The 17,949-nt window shown below is 38.7% G+C and overlaps 1 protein-coding gene across 3 annotated transcripts in view; it reads right to left on the minus strand.

Moving 5' to 3' along the window:
• The window catches only part of slc2a15a (solute carrier family 2 member 15a), a 100,504-nt gene that overhangs the window by 66,279 nt on the left and 16,276 nt on the right, over positions 1 to 17,949 (minus strand). For 2 of the 3 annotated variants that reach the window (XM_061911025.1, XM_061911023.1), the window contains exon 1: positions 8,820 to 9,038. The exons of the other annotated variant lie outside the window; for it this stretch is intronic. In XM_061911025.1, coding sequence (XP_061767009.1) covers positions 8,820 to 8,864 — 45 coding nt within the window. In that variant the 5' untranslated portion in view covers positions 8,865 to 9,038. Of the gene's footprint in view, positions 1 to 8,819; positions 9,039 to 17,949 lie in introns of those variants that run through there. 3 annotated transcript variants of the gene reach the window in all.

The following is a 17,949-nucleotide window of genomic DNA, read 5'->3' on the forward strand; positions in this document are numbered from 1 at the left end:
TCGTCACATCCGTTGTGTCCTGAGCAAGACACTTCACTCTTGCTCCTGATGGGTGCTGGTTGGCGCCTTGCATGGCAGCTCCCTCCATCAGTGTGTGAATGTGTGTGTGAATGGGTAAATGTGGAAGTAGTGTCAAAGCGCTTTGAATACCTTGAAGGTAGAAAAGCGCTATACAAGTACAACCCATTTATCATTTATCATTTAATAATCCTCAAAACCACTCTGTAATGCGTTAATGCCACTGGATATATAAACACACAAAATACTAACATTTGTACTTAGATCAAATCAGAGGTGGATAGTAACACACTAAGTAACTGTTTGGATAAAGTATACTTGTCAAAGTAGTTATAATGCTACATACGTTTTACTTTTACCTGAGTATTTTTGATTGAATGATATTGTAAGTTTTGAATAATTTATTGTTTCTGCTTGCAAAGACGTAATCATTCTTTCAGCGAGCACTGTCACATGACTGTTTCACCGATGCAACACTAATGTCGTTTGAAACCATTTTCGCCTATCAATGCAGACTACATTTGCAGATGAAGAACAACAAGCTTGGGGTGGGAGGGACAGTCACTGTTTACCCCAACTTGCAACTCTATAAGTATATAAGTACAAATAAAAGTAAAATAAAAATAAAAACTTGTTTAATAAGTGTCAGAATGTTCTCAAAGCACATTTTGGCTGGTGGAAAAATTCGTCGAACAGAAATTTCTAAACAGACATTTATTGACACTAAACCTTTTTTACTGCACACACAATGAAATTAATACAGGATTAAAAATAAGTATGTTTCGTCAGTGGGTAGACAAAAATAGTAAATAGCAGATCTCATGACTTCAAGACAGCATTGATCTTTTTCAATTAAATCCTCCACAATATATTTTTTCATAATTTACTTAGCGATGTATAAATTACATTTGGACAACGTCATCTACATGTAAACCTATCCATCCATCCATTTTCTACCGCATGACCTTCTCAGGGTCGCGCGGGTGCTGGAGTCTACAGTGATCGTGGTATGGACAACAACTTTAAGTTAAAGCTGGGTGTATTTGCTGCTTCAGGTGTTCTGTTGAAATGACCTGTCTGTTGCTATTCCTGTTTAAATGATGATGAAAACAAATATGTAGGCTACCATTATTTGTGTTTAAGTAAACTTCACCACGCTGTAATTGTCTACATGCTTTGCTTTCTGTCTGTTAATATACAATGAGAACCTCCTCACGCTGCAAGTGTCTACACACGTACTTATCAGACAACACAATGAAATAAATGCAATTTAAAAGAACAGGAGAACTGTTGACTGCCAGTTAGTTGGTACAGTAAAACGCAACTTGGAAAACAAAACATTACTATGTCTAGAGCAGTGGTTCTTAACCTGGGTTCGATCGAACCCTAGTGGTTCGGTGAGTTGGGCTCAGGAGTTTGGCGGAGATCAAGACACACCCGACTCCTCGTGTAAATAGAAACTTCTCCCTATCGGCGTATTACGGATACGGCAACAGCAGAAGTCACACTGATTAAAAGGTGTGTAATTTGTTGTGAGTTCATGCACTGTCTTGGTTTTGTTCTTTGAACGAGGTGATGTTCATGCACGGTTCATTTTGTGCACCAGTAAAAAAACATGGTAACACTTTAGTATAGGGAACATTCACCATTAATTAGTTGCTTATTAACATGAAAATTAGTAATATATTGGCTCTTAACTAGTCATTATTAAGTACTTAGTAATGCTTTATTCGGCATGGACTTATTATCACCCTAACCTTCTAACCCTGGCCCTAACTCTAACCCTAACCAAATAACTCTAAATTAAGTGTTTTTTACTTGGAATATGTTCCCCTAGTGTCCAAAAAACTCCAACTTAAGTCTTTGTTACTTAGAATATGTTCCCCATACTTAAGTGTTACCGAAAACATACAACTTTGGCTTGAATTGGAAAAAAAAAACATCATTTTATTTTTCACTAAAGAAGGGTTCGGTGAATGCGCATATGAAACTGGTGGGGTTCGGTACCTCCAACAAGGTTAAGAACCACTGGTCTAGAGTGTAGGCAGTGTTGTTAAGTTTTTTCTGTTTAAATGAGTGGAGAATGCAGAAACTTTGAACCGTGAGTCAGCTGACCGGATCATAGACTAGTTTGAGAATAATTATTTTTGTTTTATTCATAAGACTACTGTACTTTTCAGTTTTTTAAATATTGACGATTGTGTGTAAAGTCCTACTTAAGGTTAAATTAAGCTTAAGAATTAGGCCATCAAGTTAAAATAAATGGTTGATAAAAATGTGAAAATTACCTAATTGTATTCATTTTACTTTTATTTTTATTAGTTTCCCTTCTTTAAGATTGCCACCTGATTGTAGTTAAGAGCTACCAGCAGGAGTTTAGCCTTCAGGTGCAATCCTCTTCTCCAGGTTAGAGTTTGACACATGGGTCCCCAAAAACATGCACCTGGGGATAGGTTGATTGGCAACACTAAATGGTCCCTAATGTGTGAATGTGAGTGTGAATTTTGTCTGCCTATCTGTGTTGGCCTTGCGATGAGGTGGCGACTTGTCCAGGGTGTACCCCGCCTTCTGCCCGAATGCAGCTGAGATAGGCTCTAAAGCCCCCCGCGACCCTAAAAGGGACAAGCGGTAGAAAATAGATGGATGGATGTACAAAAACGTGCATACTTGATAGTACATGCAAAGCTGAACCACTAAATGAGTGCAAAGTGGATTGTGTCGGTTAAGCGAGCAGAATAAGGCAATCAATACAACAGGCGAGGTCCCTGCAGAAAACACCTGCTGCGTGCGTTAAGAGGTGGGTGGTGCTTCACTTCCATGTTCAGATTATGGTAAAGGTGCAGTGATAACATAACATTTAGATTGTTACTGTGAGTGCTTTAGTAAGTCCATCCATCCATCCATCCATATTCTACCGCTTATTCCCTTTGGGGTCGCTGGTGCCTAGTAAGTAGGATTACATAAATGCTCAACAGAAGCGAAAGACGGTCGGCAGGATAATTTTTTTAATTGCGAACTGTCGATCTGACATCAAAACATGTCAAGACACATTCTCAAACCAATCACACACTTTTACGGCTTCAGAATACAAGCACTATGGTAAAAGTCCGGTTTAACTACATTTAAGGTTTGTCCTTAATGTAAATAAATGCTAGATTTGTTTTCAATCTTTTTTATTAAAGACAGGAGTGAAAAAAAGGATTAGAAAAATCTCTAAAAAAACAAAGAAAAAAAAAGAACAATGTACGTTGTAAAGCGCTTTTTCGAGTCGTTCTTGCTGGTTCCTGGTCCTAGGTGGTTGTCAAAGTGTCCCATCTTGTCGGATTATATCACCAGCCACCTTTTGTCCAGGTGAGATGCATGATTTATGATCTGCAATAAACTTACTGGGAGTAGAGACGTGAGAAAGCAGCAGACCTCTCGATGATTTAAACATCGGCATACAGGAAGTGATCGCGGTGCCACTATAAATAGTTTTTTCAGTGTTATTGCTCATAATAACAATATCACTAATATTTGGTCAATTTTCAAACCACAAAATGTAAATTGAGTTTGGTTGGAACTTTTTGAATGGTTATTTATCCGATTTTATGGGTGAAATAGTGGAGCTCCCGTTGGCTCCGCTGTAAACAGACGTTTATTTAATATTTACAATGCATTAAAAAAATAATCTATCCGTCGTCACGTCCTTCATAATGATTGTGAATGATAAACAAAATTACAAAAAAAGTGCAGTTCCCCTTTAAGGCGGGTATGGGGGGTTCAAATGTAAACAATTACAACAATAAATACAATAGCTAAATAAAGTTTATAAAAAACAAAGTTGCACTTCAACATTGAACATGTAGGCTGAGGTAGAGTTGTACATGACTTAACTGACAATCAAGTTAGGACCTTGTTAAACAAAAGTAACAGAATAAACACTAAAGCTTAAACAGATGTATCAGATCATATGCAAAACAAAATTAAGTTTGGCAGATTCCGAGTGAGAAGTCATAACAGCACTTTTGAAAAACGATAGTTTTATAACAGTACTGAATGGCAGCATGTCTTTGTCTGTGTTTTGTTTACACTGACCCTTCACCTGGCTTCTTCACCAAACGCAATATGAGTTTGGACTGTCGAGCGGTTGTATTTAAAGTGGCCGTTGTTGCAGTAGTGCACATTCTGCGAACTGGCTTCTCTGTCTCTATCGGCTCATCTTGTTCTAAAGGTTTGAACTGAAATGTTCCCACACTGGTGAGGTGGAATTTGGTTTTGTGTTCATTTTGTCCATGTTGGCTGCTACATGCTAACTGGTTGCACTTTGTACGAACACGCGTAGCTGGTACAAACACACGGAGCTGCTAAAAGCGATGAGAAGCTCTTGAAGAATGCACATGGCGATTTAACCATGTAGGAAAACCTACAGACTTTAAGTTTCATATATCGTCGGTTAGTTGACTTATCAAATATCGGCCCAGGGCTAAATGCAAATATTATTATCGCAGGCGGTGTGATTTATCAACACATCACCGTTTTGCGAGCAGTATTTTGTGTTTTATTTAGTAACTGTGCAAACTGACAGTTCCACACACGGCTGTGAGATCAGAGCTCGCTGCACAGACAGATGAGAATCCTCCGACATACGTGTGTACGTCAGCATTTTTGGATGGCCAGAAATAAAACATATCAGCCTTATTGTCTATTCAGCAATATACTTGTATAGCTACTAGAGAACTTAAGGGGCTGATTAAAACAAATTCTGATGCGTTTTGGTGTTCTTTAGTATTTTTTGATTGGCGTTCATTTTGTTCATCCATCCATCCATTTTCTACCGCTTATTCCCTTTTGGGGTTGCGGGGGGCGCTGGCGCCTATCTCAACTACAATCGGGCGGGAGGCGGGGTACATCCTGGACAAGTCGCCACCTCATCGCAGGGCCAACACAGATAGACAGACAACATTCACACTCACATTCACACACTAGGGCCAATTTTTTGTGTTGCCAATCAACCTATCCCCAGGTGCATGTCTTTGGAAGTGGGAGGAAGCCGGAGTACCCGGAGGGAACCCACGCATTCACGGGGAGAACATGCAAACTCCACACAGAAAGATCCCGAGCCTGGATTTGAACCCAGGACTGCAGGAACTTCGTATTGTGAGTCAGACGCACTGAGCCCTCTGCCCCCGTGAAGCCTTTTGTTCATATACAATATATATCATTGGAATATTTTTTGTTTAAAAAAAACTTCATGAAATATGCCTTTTTGCGTATTGAACGGAGTAAGTCCAGCTTCTCTCCCATGCACCTTTAGCAATAAAGAAATAAAAGAAAATGGTCTCAATTTAGGTGCACTGCACAACTACTTCTAAAAATGCCCTTAAAAAGTGGTAAATGTCTCCCGCATTTAAAAAAAAAAAGCAAAATGTCACATGTTAGGGGCATGATAACATGAATGTGCAATGAGAGTGTCTCCAAGGTGATGTCCCATATAGTGCACACACATTCTCATTTAAATAAAGCGGTCTGCAGCACTTTATAATTGTACACAGTCTAAATAAATCGCACGCAAGACCACTAATAGTACACGCTATTTTATAGATTGCTCAGGGTGTTTAGTGCATGGTATTTAGATCTTAGTAAACAAGCCCATATTGTAGCTAACAACCAAATTCTATGAAGTAAGGCAATGTTATTACTGTATTAGCACAAACAATTGTGCTGTAGCATGATTGAGTAATGTGTACACATGATGCCCCTTTCACATTTCTGACTGCCCCCTCATATATGCCTGCCTAGAACTCACCTGGTTTTAGTCCAAAGGAACCATGAATAATAGCTACTAAATAAATTAGAAGTTATTCACACGTAGGGGTGTATACCGAGGACCGGTATTTTTTGGTACAGGTTCCTAATTAGTTCGGTCTATTAGGGCCGTGAAGATTCTCGACTAACTATACTGCTGTCGGTATTTTTTGTTCCAGCTGACTGACGTAATTATAACACGTTGTCACATTCAGTTGACCTGCCACTGCTACACATTAACATCAGCTATGAATATTGACAAATAGGGAAGCAACACCACACAAATGTTTTTGAGACAACAATATTTCCTCCTCAAAAGTACTTCAAAGTCCTCAGATGTACTGTAATGAAACAACTGGAAATATGGGATGAATGACATTGTATTGTATGCATGTTAGAAATAAACTGAAACTGAACTAAAAGTCACGCACGCTATGTCAGTTTGAAGTGAAGGCACTTTACTCATGACCGCGTTTTATCAACCGTTGTTGTCCTAGCGATCCAATAATCCACAGGCCAAAATTAATCCACTCAAAAAAGTGACAAATGTAGGTCATATAATAATCCATAAAGTTGATTTAAAACATTCACTGTGACTCAGGTTTCTAGCTCACTACTTGCGCTGCATTTGAGTGTCATCAAAACACCCATCCATCCATCCATCCATCCATCCATCCATCCATCCATTTTCTACTGCATATTCCCTTTACTTAAATGTGTTTCAGTTTGTTCTGTCTCTTGATTACAAACAATCGAGCATTACACTTGATCACTGAATTCTTTTATTTACATAATACTACACACTACACACACACACACACACACACACACACATCAGTATGTTAACACTTAATATGGTTTCCGGTCCGTCACTCAAAAACATCAAAAACACAAATAACTTTATTGATGTATCTAATATAGTTGATTTATGATGTAAAAAGTATGTGCTCTGCACATGCGAGCTATATATAAATCTTATTTCCAGCTGAGTGTTATGGTAATTGTAAATAAATGGATCTGTGTGTTCTTCCCAAGAAGATGACATAACGACATTTCTCCTTGCACTGCACACATAACTGACTTTAGTAAGACCTACAAAAAAATGTGTGTTATGGATATGGTTTAATTTGTGCCAATATAAATGCTAATTAAAATGCAGTTTTTCTCATCTTTATTCCCACAAATTACATATAGTCCCCGATAAAAGTATCGATAAATACTGGTATCTATAAGGAATATCGATAAGAGTATTGCATCAAAAAAATCTTAACTATATACATTCCTACTCATAAGGGATTCAGTATTTGAGTAGTTTTTTCACGTAATACTCAGGCTCCTTCAGCGTTGTTCCCACACTGTGTGATTCAGGAACTCCTTAATTTCGCACTCCATCCAGCTGTATAATCACTCGCCATACAGCAATAGATGATATCTGTCTATTAACTGACCGCTTGTATATTAGCTACCTCTCTTTGTTTATAATGTATATTTTCTGCTGGCTCAATTTTTGTTTCATCTGACCACATAACTTTCCTCCAGAAGATTTTATCTTTGTCCATGTGATGTTTGATGAAACAAACATTGAGCTCTTTGGCCACAATACACAGCAATATGTTTGGAGGAGAAAGGTGAGGCCATTAATCCCAGGAACACCATTTCTACCATCAAGTATGGTGGTGGTAGTATTATGCTCTGGGTCTGTTTTGCTGCCAATAGAACTGGTGCATTAAATGGGACAATGAAAAAGTAGGATTATGTCCAAATTCTTCAGGACAACCTAAAATCATCAGCCAGGAGGTTGGGTCTTGGGTGCAGATGGGTGTTCCAACAAGACAATGACCCCAAATACATGTCAAAAGTGGTAAAATAATGGCTAAATCAAGCTAGAATTAAGGTTTTAGAATTACCTTCCCAAAATCTTTACTTAAACACGTGGACAATGCTGAAGAAACAAGTCCATGTAGGAATACCAACAAATTTAGCAAACTGCACCAATTCAGTCAAGAGGAGTGGTCAAAAATTCAACCAGAAGCTTACCAGAAGTTTGTGGGTGGCTACCCAAAGTGCCTTATTGCAGTGAAACTTGCCAAGGGACATGTAACAAAATATTATCATTGCTGTATGTATACATTTTACCCAGCAGATTTGGTCTCATTTTCAGTAGACCCATAATAAATTCATAAAAGAACTAAACTTCATGAATGTTTTTTTGTGACCAGCAAGTATGTGCTCCAATCACTCTATCACAAAAAAATAAGAGTTGTAGAAATTATTGGAAACTCAAAACAGCCATTATGTTTTTCACAAGTGTATGTAAACTTTTGATCGTGACTGTATATTATATACTGTGTATATGATATGTAAATATTACATATATGTTATATTATATATTGCTACTATGGTACATTTTTAGTCTACTTTGTTCCTTTTGTTTTCACCCGCTTTTTGTACTCATGTGAGCATTAACCTTTCCATCCTTTGTTACCAAGCTACTGTGTGCAACCATTTCCCTTGTGGATCAATAAAGTTAGTCAAAGTCTAAGTCTAATTTATAAAAATATGAACACATTTTTAAAACATTGTAAAAGCAGAACGATCAGCTGTAAATGAAGCTTTGATGTTTGGCCCATAGCTTGTTATTTTAATTGAATACAAAAAAACTGCAGCAAAAATGTCAATGTCAAAAGTAAAGAAAAAATGTTGTTACTAAATGAAAAACTGCTGTTTGTGTCCTGACAACTTCTGGTTTAATGTGTGAAATGAGCTTCAAATGAAATAGAATTTGAATATCAGTACATGTAAATACTTTTAATTCCTTAAAATTTTAGTGGGCTTTAGAAGGATTTCTACCCCTCCCCACTCTGCTTTTGTTCAACATGGTTGCAATAAGGAGTGAATAACGGGATTAGTAAAGTATTATCTAATGTGCTTAGCAGGAGATTAGAAAGTTGGTAGTAAAATGTGGCGTCTAAAGACATCAGGGATTAATCATTCAGCTGATATATGCTACTTACCGCTGTTATTTTCCCAGCCGGTGGAATCAAAACCTCCTCTGCCATTTAAGAAATGTGTCATGAAGTCCAAAACGCTGAAGAGCAGAGTTGTTTCGGTCTGAATTTCAAGATGGCATGGCTCAACAAGTCACACTGGACTACAAGTGCAAAGATTGTGTCCATGCAGGCAACCCTGCACTCGGCCAAAGCACAGCGTCCCATTTACAAGTTTGTAATCACATGACGGGCGGCAACGTGATGGAGCGAGAGGAAGGCCTGCTGGAAGCAATTATGTCTAAGTCAATTTTAAGCAGGCAAGAATGAAGAAGAGGAGCTGGAAAAAAGCCAAGCAGTTATGAAAAAATTCTCAGAGAAAAGTAAGAGAAAGAAAAAAGTCTCGCTGATGCGAAATGTGTTGTAAAGTAAAGCAACAGAAAGGGTTGGGAAAAAGAAAGCTGGAGGAGAACAAAGATTAAAGAGGAAGGTGGTTGTACTCAGCAACTGACATCCATTTGACTTTACAGCCGTCCTTTGTTTATTGCAGCTATTTGGTCACAGCCTGACCTGACGTAGGAGTGTTATTAAATAAAATATTTTTGTACAAACCCCGTTTCCATATGAGTTGGGAAATTGTGTTGGATGTAAATACAAACGGAATAGAATGATTTGCAAATCCTTTTCAACCCTTTTTCAATTGAATGCACTACAAAGACAAGATATTTGATGTTCAAACTCATAAACTTTATTTTTTATTTGCAAATAATAGATCACTTAGAATTTCATGGCTTCAACACGTGCCAAAGTAGTTGGGAACAGGCATGTTCACCACTGTGTTACATCACATTTTCTTTTAACAACACTCAATAAACGTTTGGGAACTGAAGAAACTAATTTTTGAAGCTTTGAAAGTGGAATTCTTTCCCATTCTTGTTTTATGTAGAGCTTCAGTCATTCAACAGTCCGGAGTCTCCTCTGTCGTATTTTACGTTTCATAATGCGCCACACATTTTCCATGGGAGACATGTCTGGACTGCAGGAGGGCCAGGAAAGTACCCGCACTCTTTTACTACTTAAGCCACGATGTTGTAACACGTGGCTTGGCATTGTTTTGCTGAAATAAGCAGGGACGTCCATGATAACGTTGCTTGGATGACAACATATGTTGCTCCAAAACCTGTATGGACCATTCAGCATTAATGGTGCCTTCACAGATGTGTAAGTTACCCATGCCTTGGGCACTAATGCACCCCCATTTCATCACAGATGCTGGCTTTTGAACTTTGCACCCGTAACAATCTGGATGGTTATTTTCCTCTTTGTTCCGGAGGACACCACTTCCACAGTTTCTAAATATAATTTGAAATGTGGACTTGTCAGACCACAGAACACTTTACCACTTTGCATCAGTCCATCTTAGATGGCGGCGTTCCTGGGTGTTATTGATAAATGGCTTTCGCTTTGCATAGTAGAGTTTTAACGTGCACTTACAAATGTAGCGACCAACTGTAGTTACTGACAGTGGTTTTATGAAGTGTTCTTGAGCCCATGTGGTGATATCCTTTACACACTGATGTCGGTATTTGTTACAGTATCGCCTGAGGGATCAAAGGTCCGTAATATCATCGCTTACGTGCAGTGATTTCTCCAGATTCTCTGAACCTTTTAATGATTTTACGGACCGTAGACGGTAAAATCCCCAAATTCCTTGCAATAACTCGTTGAGAAATGTTGTTCTAAAACTGTTCGACAATTTCCTTACACCCCATCCTTGTTTGTGAATTACTTAGCATTTCATGGAAGCTGCTTTCATACCAAATCATGGCACCCACCTGTTGCACCCGTCGGGTGCATCAGGGACGGCAGAGAGGAGGAGTTTCGGAACCTGGTGAGGGACTTTGTTGTCTGGTGCCACACAAACGTCTTGCAGCTCAATCCGTCAAAGACCAAGGAGCTGGTCATTGACTTTGGGAGGTCGAGTCCACGGTCACAACCTATTGTGATCGAGGGAGTTGAGGTACAGACCGTGGACTCATTCAAGTACCTCGGGGTTTGGGTGGACAATAAGCTGGACTGGACTGTTAACACGGACCACCAGTACAAGAAAGGACAGAGCAGGCTGTACTTCCTCAGTACATCTAAGAAGGACAGCTCCAGACTTGAGAAACTGATCAGGCGGGCCGGTTCTACAATCGGAATGAAACTGGACTCACTGGTGACGGTGGCAGAGAAGAGGACTGTTGACAAACTAATGAGCATCCTGGATGATGCCAGTCACCCTCTGCATTGCGTTATCAGTAGCCAGAGGAGCCTGTTCAGTGCTAGACTGCTTCATCCCAAGTGCAGGACTAATAGACTCAAGAACTCCTTTGTCCCACACGCCATTAGACTGTACAACTCCTCTCTGGGACGGGGGATGGGGGGGGGGGGGGTATTAGGATGACAGGGGATGCAAAACAATAACAGTGCAATACGTTTTCATAACATGGTCACTACTGCCTACTTTGTCTTGTTATATTCTTATTTTACTGTTATATTGTTATTCCCATTGTTTTTATTATTTTTGTAATATTTCTCTATTTTGTTTCCTTTTATACCCCTATTATTTACTTTTTACTTTTTTTAAAAATTGATCTCAACTCTGTACACTGCTGCTGGAATTTTAATTTTCCTGAAGGAACTCTCCTGAAGGAATCAATAAAGTACTATCTATCCATCTATCTATCTATCTATCTGTTCCCGTTTAGCCTGCACACCTGTGGGATGTTCCAAATAAGTGTTTGATGAGCATTCCTCAACTTTATCAGTATGTATTGCCACATTTCCCAACTTCTTTGTCACGTGTTGCTGGCATCAAATTCTAAAGTTAATGATTATTTGCAAAAAAAACATGTTTATCAGTTTTAACTTCAAATATGTTGTCTTTGTAGCAAATTCAATTGAATATGGAGCCTATCCCTTTTTTTTTTTTTGTCCTGTCTAGCTTCTCAGGCAAATCATATAGTTGATGTAGATGCCCATATCCGCTGTTCAGATTTACTTTACAAAAGACAAGTGTAGGATACTTCTCTTGTCGCCTTATTTGAATTTTACTTTATTAAATGTATTTATATTATCATTTGGTGCAGCCGGGCCGGAGCAGGAGGGGATAGAAAGAGAAAAAAAGGAAGACAGAGGGGGAAATTGTGGGGATAAGACAGAGAGACAAAAACAACAACAGCAAATACAACAATAACAACAACAACAATAGAACAACACCAGCACATACAATATTTACATATATGATCGTAAAAGTGATAGCAAATAAGCAGTTAATGAAATAAATAATATAGAAATGACAATGAGTATTTTTACACTAAAACTGGAGCAATACAAATACCAATAGAAAAAGCCCTATTGATCATGAACAAAACCAATAGTTTACCTCTATTATCAACAATACAGTTGTTCAAATGCAACAATATGTATACATAATGATAGCTACAAAGATAATAAAAAAAACAAATAAATGAAAAAAAAAAAAAAAAAGAAGGAATACCGAAAAATGAAAGGGAAGAGAGAGAGGCAACCTATATTAATCTTGTATATTGTTATAGTAACAATAGGTTAAAATCTGTCAATATGCCATGTGTTACCCAGTTTACCCTAGGACAACAACGTTGATATATGTTTGATGAAACATGATTTTGTGCATGAGTGTATGTATGTATATGTACTTGTATATGAACAGAATGTGTATATGAATGTTTGTACAGTAAATGTATATGTACAGTATATTTATGTTTGTTTGTACAGTGAATGCATATGTACAGTATGTGTATGTTTGTACCGTGAATGTGCGCGTGGATGGACGGACTTGGAGTATGTAGGTATGTAAAGTATTTGTGTACGTATGTGGGAGCGTAGGTACCAATGTATGGAGGTTTGTACGTATGAATAACGGTGTGTGTGTGTGTGAGTATATGTGTGTTTGTCTGTAGAATATATTTGACTCCCAGTGTGCGTGGGAGCCAGAGTGCGGCCCCAGCCGCCCAGAGGGCCCAACCCAAACAGCAGGTGTGGCGCCCAGGGAACCAGGGACCACCGGCCCCATGCAGCCAGGCTGGAGCCTATCTCAGCTGCATTCGGGCGGTAGTCGGAGTACACCCAGGAGAAGTCGCCACCTTATCGCAGGATATTGGATATTATTAATAAATATTAAAATAATAATTAATCAAACATCTCTCTGGGACACAGCAAGTTTTCATACATGAACTTCATAAAGGGGGTAACTTGAGGAATTTAAAAGATAGTCAGGGTCTTTGCAGGTTTCATCAAGTCAGTTTTATGACGTTTTAAAGACTAAAATTATTAATATTTAAAAGAGTCATTTAAATTGAGCTTTTTAGAAACTCCATCTTCAAACCACTTTTTGTCTCTTGAAAACAAGCTTTTTTGGGGGTCGGTCACTTCGCCCCAGTCCCTCATGCTGACTAAAACTGCTTCCTTGCTCTGTCAGCCATTCTTACAGTGATTGCGCTTCTCACGAGGGACTAGGATAGTACGGTATACTGGTACTACTAACACACCGCGGTGTTAGGAACTCGCATGGCTGCCGTTTTGTGACCCTAAGATGCAAAAAACAGGAGAGCTGAGAGCAGGTATGATGAGTTTTTAATCTCATGCAAAAACAGAAAATAAAGCAGTGTAGCATAAATGTTCCAAACATAGAGTGTCATCATCAAGCACTGAGGAGTGCTCAAGACAAAGTATAAATAGGATACATTTTGATTGGCAGCTGGTGTGGACCGGTTGCCAATCAACGGCAGGTGAGGAAAAAACAGTGCTCAGCGGAATGTGGTGGATTGTCCGAAGCTTAAACTGCAACAAAGTGGTTTTAGTACAAAAGTTGTATTTACCCATTAATCAAAAAGTACAGGTTGGATTAAATTGCCCATGCAGACAGACATCGTCCTCCAGAGGATCCAGAATCAAACGAAAATAATGCAAATCATATCAAATGTTGATCCACTGGCTTTTTTATATGATTCCCTCATGTGTCAAGGTATCTTTGTTTTGCAACTGCTTGTGTCAAAACAACCGTGACCTCCTTAGTCATAACAAGCAGTCATCACATTTTGTAGACTGGTTGGCACGACCCCACATTCAGCAGGTTTTACCCATGTCTCCGATAGACAAAGGTACCCCGGATTAGAGTCTGACAGTAACTGCTGGTTTTGTTCAGTATGGTTCCTATTGTAGAAAGTTGAATGATGTGGACACATTTTTTACTGAATACTTTCTATCAGACTTCTTTCTCTAAGCGACTTTGTATATGTAATAAGCAACTATAATTATTTGATATGCTTCAATGTGTTGTTTTAGCTCATTTTAGCTCAACTGTCGTGTAGCTGCTAGCTCCTCGTAGCCTACAGCAGGAGTGTCCAAATTGCAACCCATAGCTATGTGTTTAACAGACAACCGAAACAACTGAAAATGTGGTATTTGGGTTTTTGTTCAATCAGCGGCAGCTACGCCCTGTTTTATCATTGGACCTAAGTCTTTGGTTTCGTAGGCAGGACAGAGAGCAAGGGACCAATGTGGGACAGCATTTGTGTCCATCTTATATCATGTTAGTTTTTGCAAAGATATGTCAACTTGAGCAGCCACACCCTGAGTTCTAACATATATATATATATATATATATATATATATGTATGTATATATATATATATATATATATATATATATATATATATATATATGTATAAGGAGTCAAAGGCCTCCTGGTACGAGCCGTCTAACTGATTATTATAACATATGGCGGGTCCGGTGTTGGTACACACGGAAACAGCTCAGCCAGCCAGGGTTTTCACTGATAGAACAGTTGCAGCAGGATATTCAGCAGGGTACTCAGCAGGTGTCAGCCATTTCGGTGGTATGACCTAATGCTCATGGAGGAGCCTTGGTGGTGATGTCGCAGCTTGGTGGCCGTACTGTCAGGTAACACCAGGAAGGTCCCTTCTGTGCGATATTGAATGTCAGGGTACAGTTTGTAAAGCAGGTCATTACCAAGCAGGCGCGGTGTGTGCAGGTAAATGAGTGGGTGGCACCAGTGTCAATCACGAACATTGTCCGTTGACACTTATGTCCAGCATGGGTCTGTTTGTATCCCATTCTGGGCGCCCAGCTGTGGGCGCCCTTTGCCATACCTTCGTGGTTATCTGTCGGCATGACGGGACTTTTCCCGTTCGGAAATGTTAGGACAGTCCTGAACCCAGTGACCAGGTTGGTCACAGGCGAAACAGTTTCCACCCCGGACTGAACTGGAAGCACCGCATTGTCCACCACCCGAGTCCATCTGTCTGGTCTCACATCTGTTGCGGATTCTTTTCTTCACCTGCTGGAACTCAAAAAGAAGGTCACCCACTGCTGAATATACTTTAGTTGATTTTTGACTTTTCGGTTCTTTTGACATTTTGCTCCAGAATTTGTAAATCAAGGAGTTGTTTGCTTGTTAGAACCTTTATTTAACCAGATAAGAAACCCATTGAGATCAAGATCTCTTTCACAAGGGTGACCTGGCCAAGAGGTCAACAGCACATGTCACAGAGCAGTTTCAAAAAAAGTAGTCCATTAAGACATACATTTTAAAATACATGAAAGATAACTGTAAAACAATAAAGATTTACACCTTTTAAAAACACAGGCACTGTTTAAAAGTCTCTTGCTTTCTGTCCCTCAGGACAGAACGTAAGTCTCCAAATGGAAGTAGTTCAGTGAGTTTCAGTTAAGTCTGCAATGCATTCCATGCCATAGGGGCAGCAATGCCAGAAGCTATTTTGCCAAATTCAGTCCGTACATGGGAAACAGTTAAAACATAAATTGTTAGAACGTAACGCATAAGAGCTGTTTTTTCTTTGTAACAAAGTACACAAGTATTGAGGAATTAAACCTAAAAGAGCGTTATAAATGATGGTCAGCCAATGTGTGTATCTGCGTGCACTCAATGAAGATAAGTCTGACTTCATATACAGTTGACAGGGGCGGGTGAGACTACGACAGCCAGTAACAAATCTTAGTGCTGAGTGAAAAACAGTGTCCAAGGACTGGAGGCATTTAGATGAAGCACTAAAATAAAACACGTCTCCATAATCAATTACGTGCAAGATAGTCGCTGTCACCAATTTCTTTCTGACTTTAAGAGAGAAGCAGTTTTTATTTCTAAAAAGGAAACCAAGCTTTACCCTAAGCTTAGAAACCAAAATGTTAATATGGGCTTTAAATGAAAGCTCCTGATCAAGAATAAAACCCAAGTACTTGTAATTTAAGACCTGCTCTATAGGGTTTCCATTTGATGTTACAATATTTGGAATATTTTCCAGTAGCACCCTTGAATGAGAGAAAACCAATACCTTGCTTTTATCTGTATTTAAAACCAATTTAAGATCAAATAAGCGAGCCTGGATTACCTCAAAAGCAGCTTGTAAAAACTCAAAAGCCTGAGTAATGGAGGTTGAACAGCAGTAATAATGTTGTCGTCTGCGTAAAATGGTACATTGCATTTGACAAATTATTGCAAATATTATTTAAGTAGATAGAAAATAAAATGGGCCCCAGCACTGAGCCTTGTGGAACTCCTTTGGTAATGTCCAGTAATCAAGAGGTCGCCCCAGCCACCTGTACACGTTGTGTTCTGCTGGAAAGATAGTCTGTGAACCAAGCAGCTGCATTTTTAGATAATCCAATGTGATGGAGAGTTTGAATGAGCATACTGTGGTCTACTGTGTCAGATGCTTTTGACAAATCAATAAATAGGGTGACACAGTATTTCTCGCCGTCTACAGCCTTGATTAAATCATTGAGGACCTTAAGAGCAGCTGTAATAGTGCTATGCTGTTTTCTAAAACCAGATTGAAATGGAGATAAAATATTGTGTGATTCTAAAAAAATCATTTAGCTGGTAACTGATGATCTTCTCAAACAAATTTGCTAAAATGCATAATTTACAAATAGGTCTGTAATTATTTATATTTTATGGGTTCACCCCCTTTTAGCGGGGGTAGAACAAAGGCTGGATTTCCAGATTTTTGGAATGCTTTTACTTGTTATACTGAGGTTAAAAATATGCGAGAGAGGCTCAGCAATAAAATCAGCAGCCAATTTTAAGAAAAAGGGTTCAATTTGGTCAGGTCCTGCTGCTTTAGTTGTGTCCAGGCTCTTTAGTGCATTGTTTACCTCAGATACTGATACAGGTGTGAAGTCAAAAGTGCAGGTGCTGTGTCTATTCATAGCCTTTGGTGTTTTTGGTATATTAACATTAGTTAAACCAACATTTGATGGTTGAGGATTCAACGACTCAAACAAAAATCCGGCAAAAACAAAATACTCATTAAAACAATTTGATATAGTTGTCTTATCAGACAAAGTACCAGATTGAGTAATCAAAGGACATGGAAAGTAATTTGTTGTCGCATGATTTAAAGAAGCTTTTATGGTTTGCCAAAACGTTTTGGGGTCATTTATATGTTTTTTGCATTCATGCAGGTAAAAATCAGTCTTTGCTCTCTTAACAAGCGAAATACATTTATTTCTAAGATGGCGAAAGCTAATCCAGTCAACCTCTGTCTTTGTTTTTCGAGCCCTCGCCCAAGCAACATCTCTCTCTTTAAGAAGGTTTCCAATTGCAGAGGTAAACCAGGGATTATTTCGACCTTTAATTCTAAATTTTAGAAAGGGAGCATTTGTTACTCTATCTCAGTCTTTGTCGTTGTCCTCTTTTTTGTCCATCTCTGCATATCACGTTTAAAATCACCGCATTAATTGTCCCAATAAATGTCAAATAAATGTTTAATCAACTAAAGATTATTTTATAATTTAATGAGACTGTCGTTTGTGTCTATCAGTTAGTTAGTTGTGCACTCTGGCTTCCTGTCGTGCGTGATATTAAACAAAACAAAAGCATGCATTTATTCTCGTCTCTCTAGATTCCATTCCACCATTATTTTGATAGCGCGGTCCGCACACACACAAGGTCGTGTGCTAAAATAAGCCGACCAACACTTCTGTACTTTGTAACACTTTTACATTTCGATTCTTATTATAGTTATTAATCTAGCTTTTATTTGTAATTATCATTCAACACTGTTCAAAGAAACTGTTTTAAAGGTTGTAA

The sequence above is a fragment of the Nerophis ophidion genome, linkage group LG09, assembly GCF_033978795.1.
Source record: "Nerophis ophidion isolate RoL-2023_Sa linkage group LG09, RoL_Noph_v1.0, whole genome shotgun sequence".
NCBI classification, from domain to species: Eukaryota; Metazoa; Chordata; class Actinopteri; order Syngnathiformes; family Syngnathidae; genus Nerophis; species Nerophis ophidion.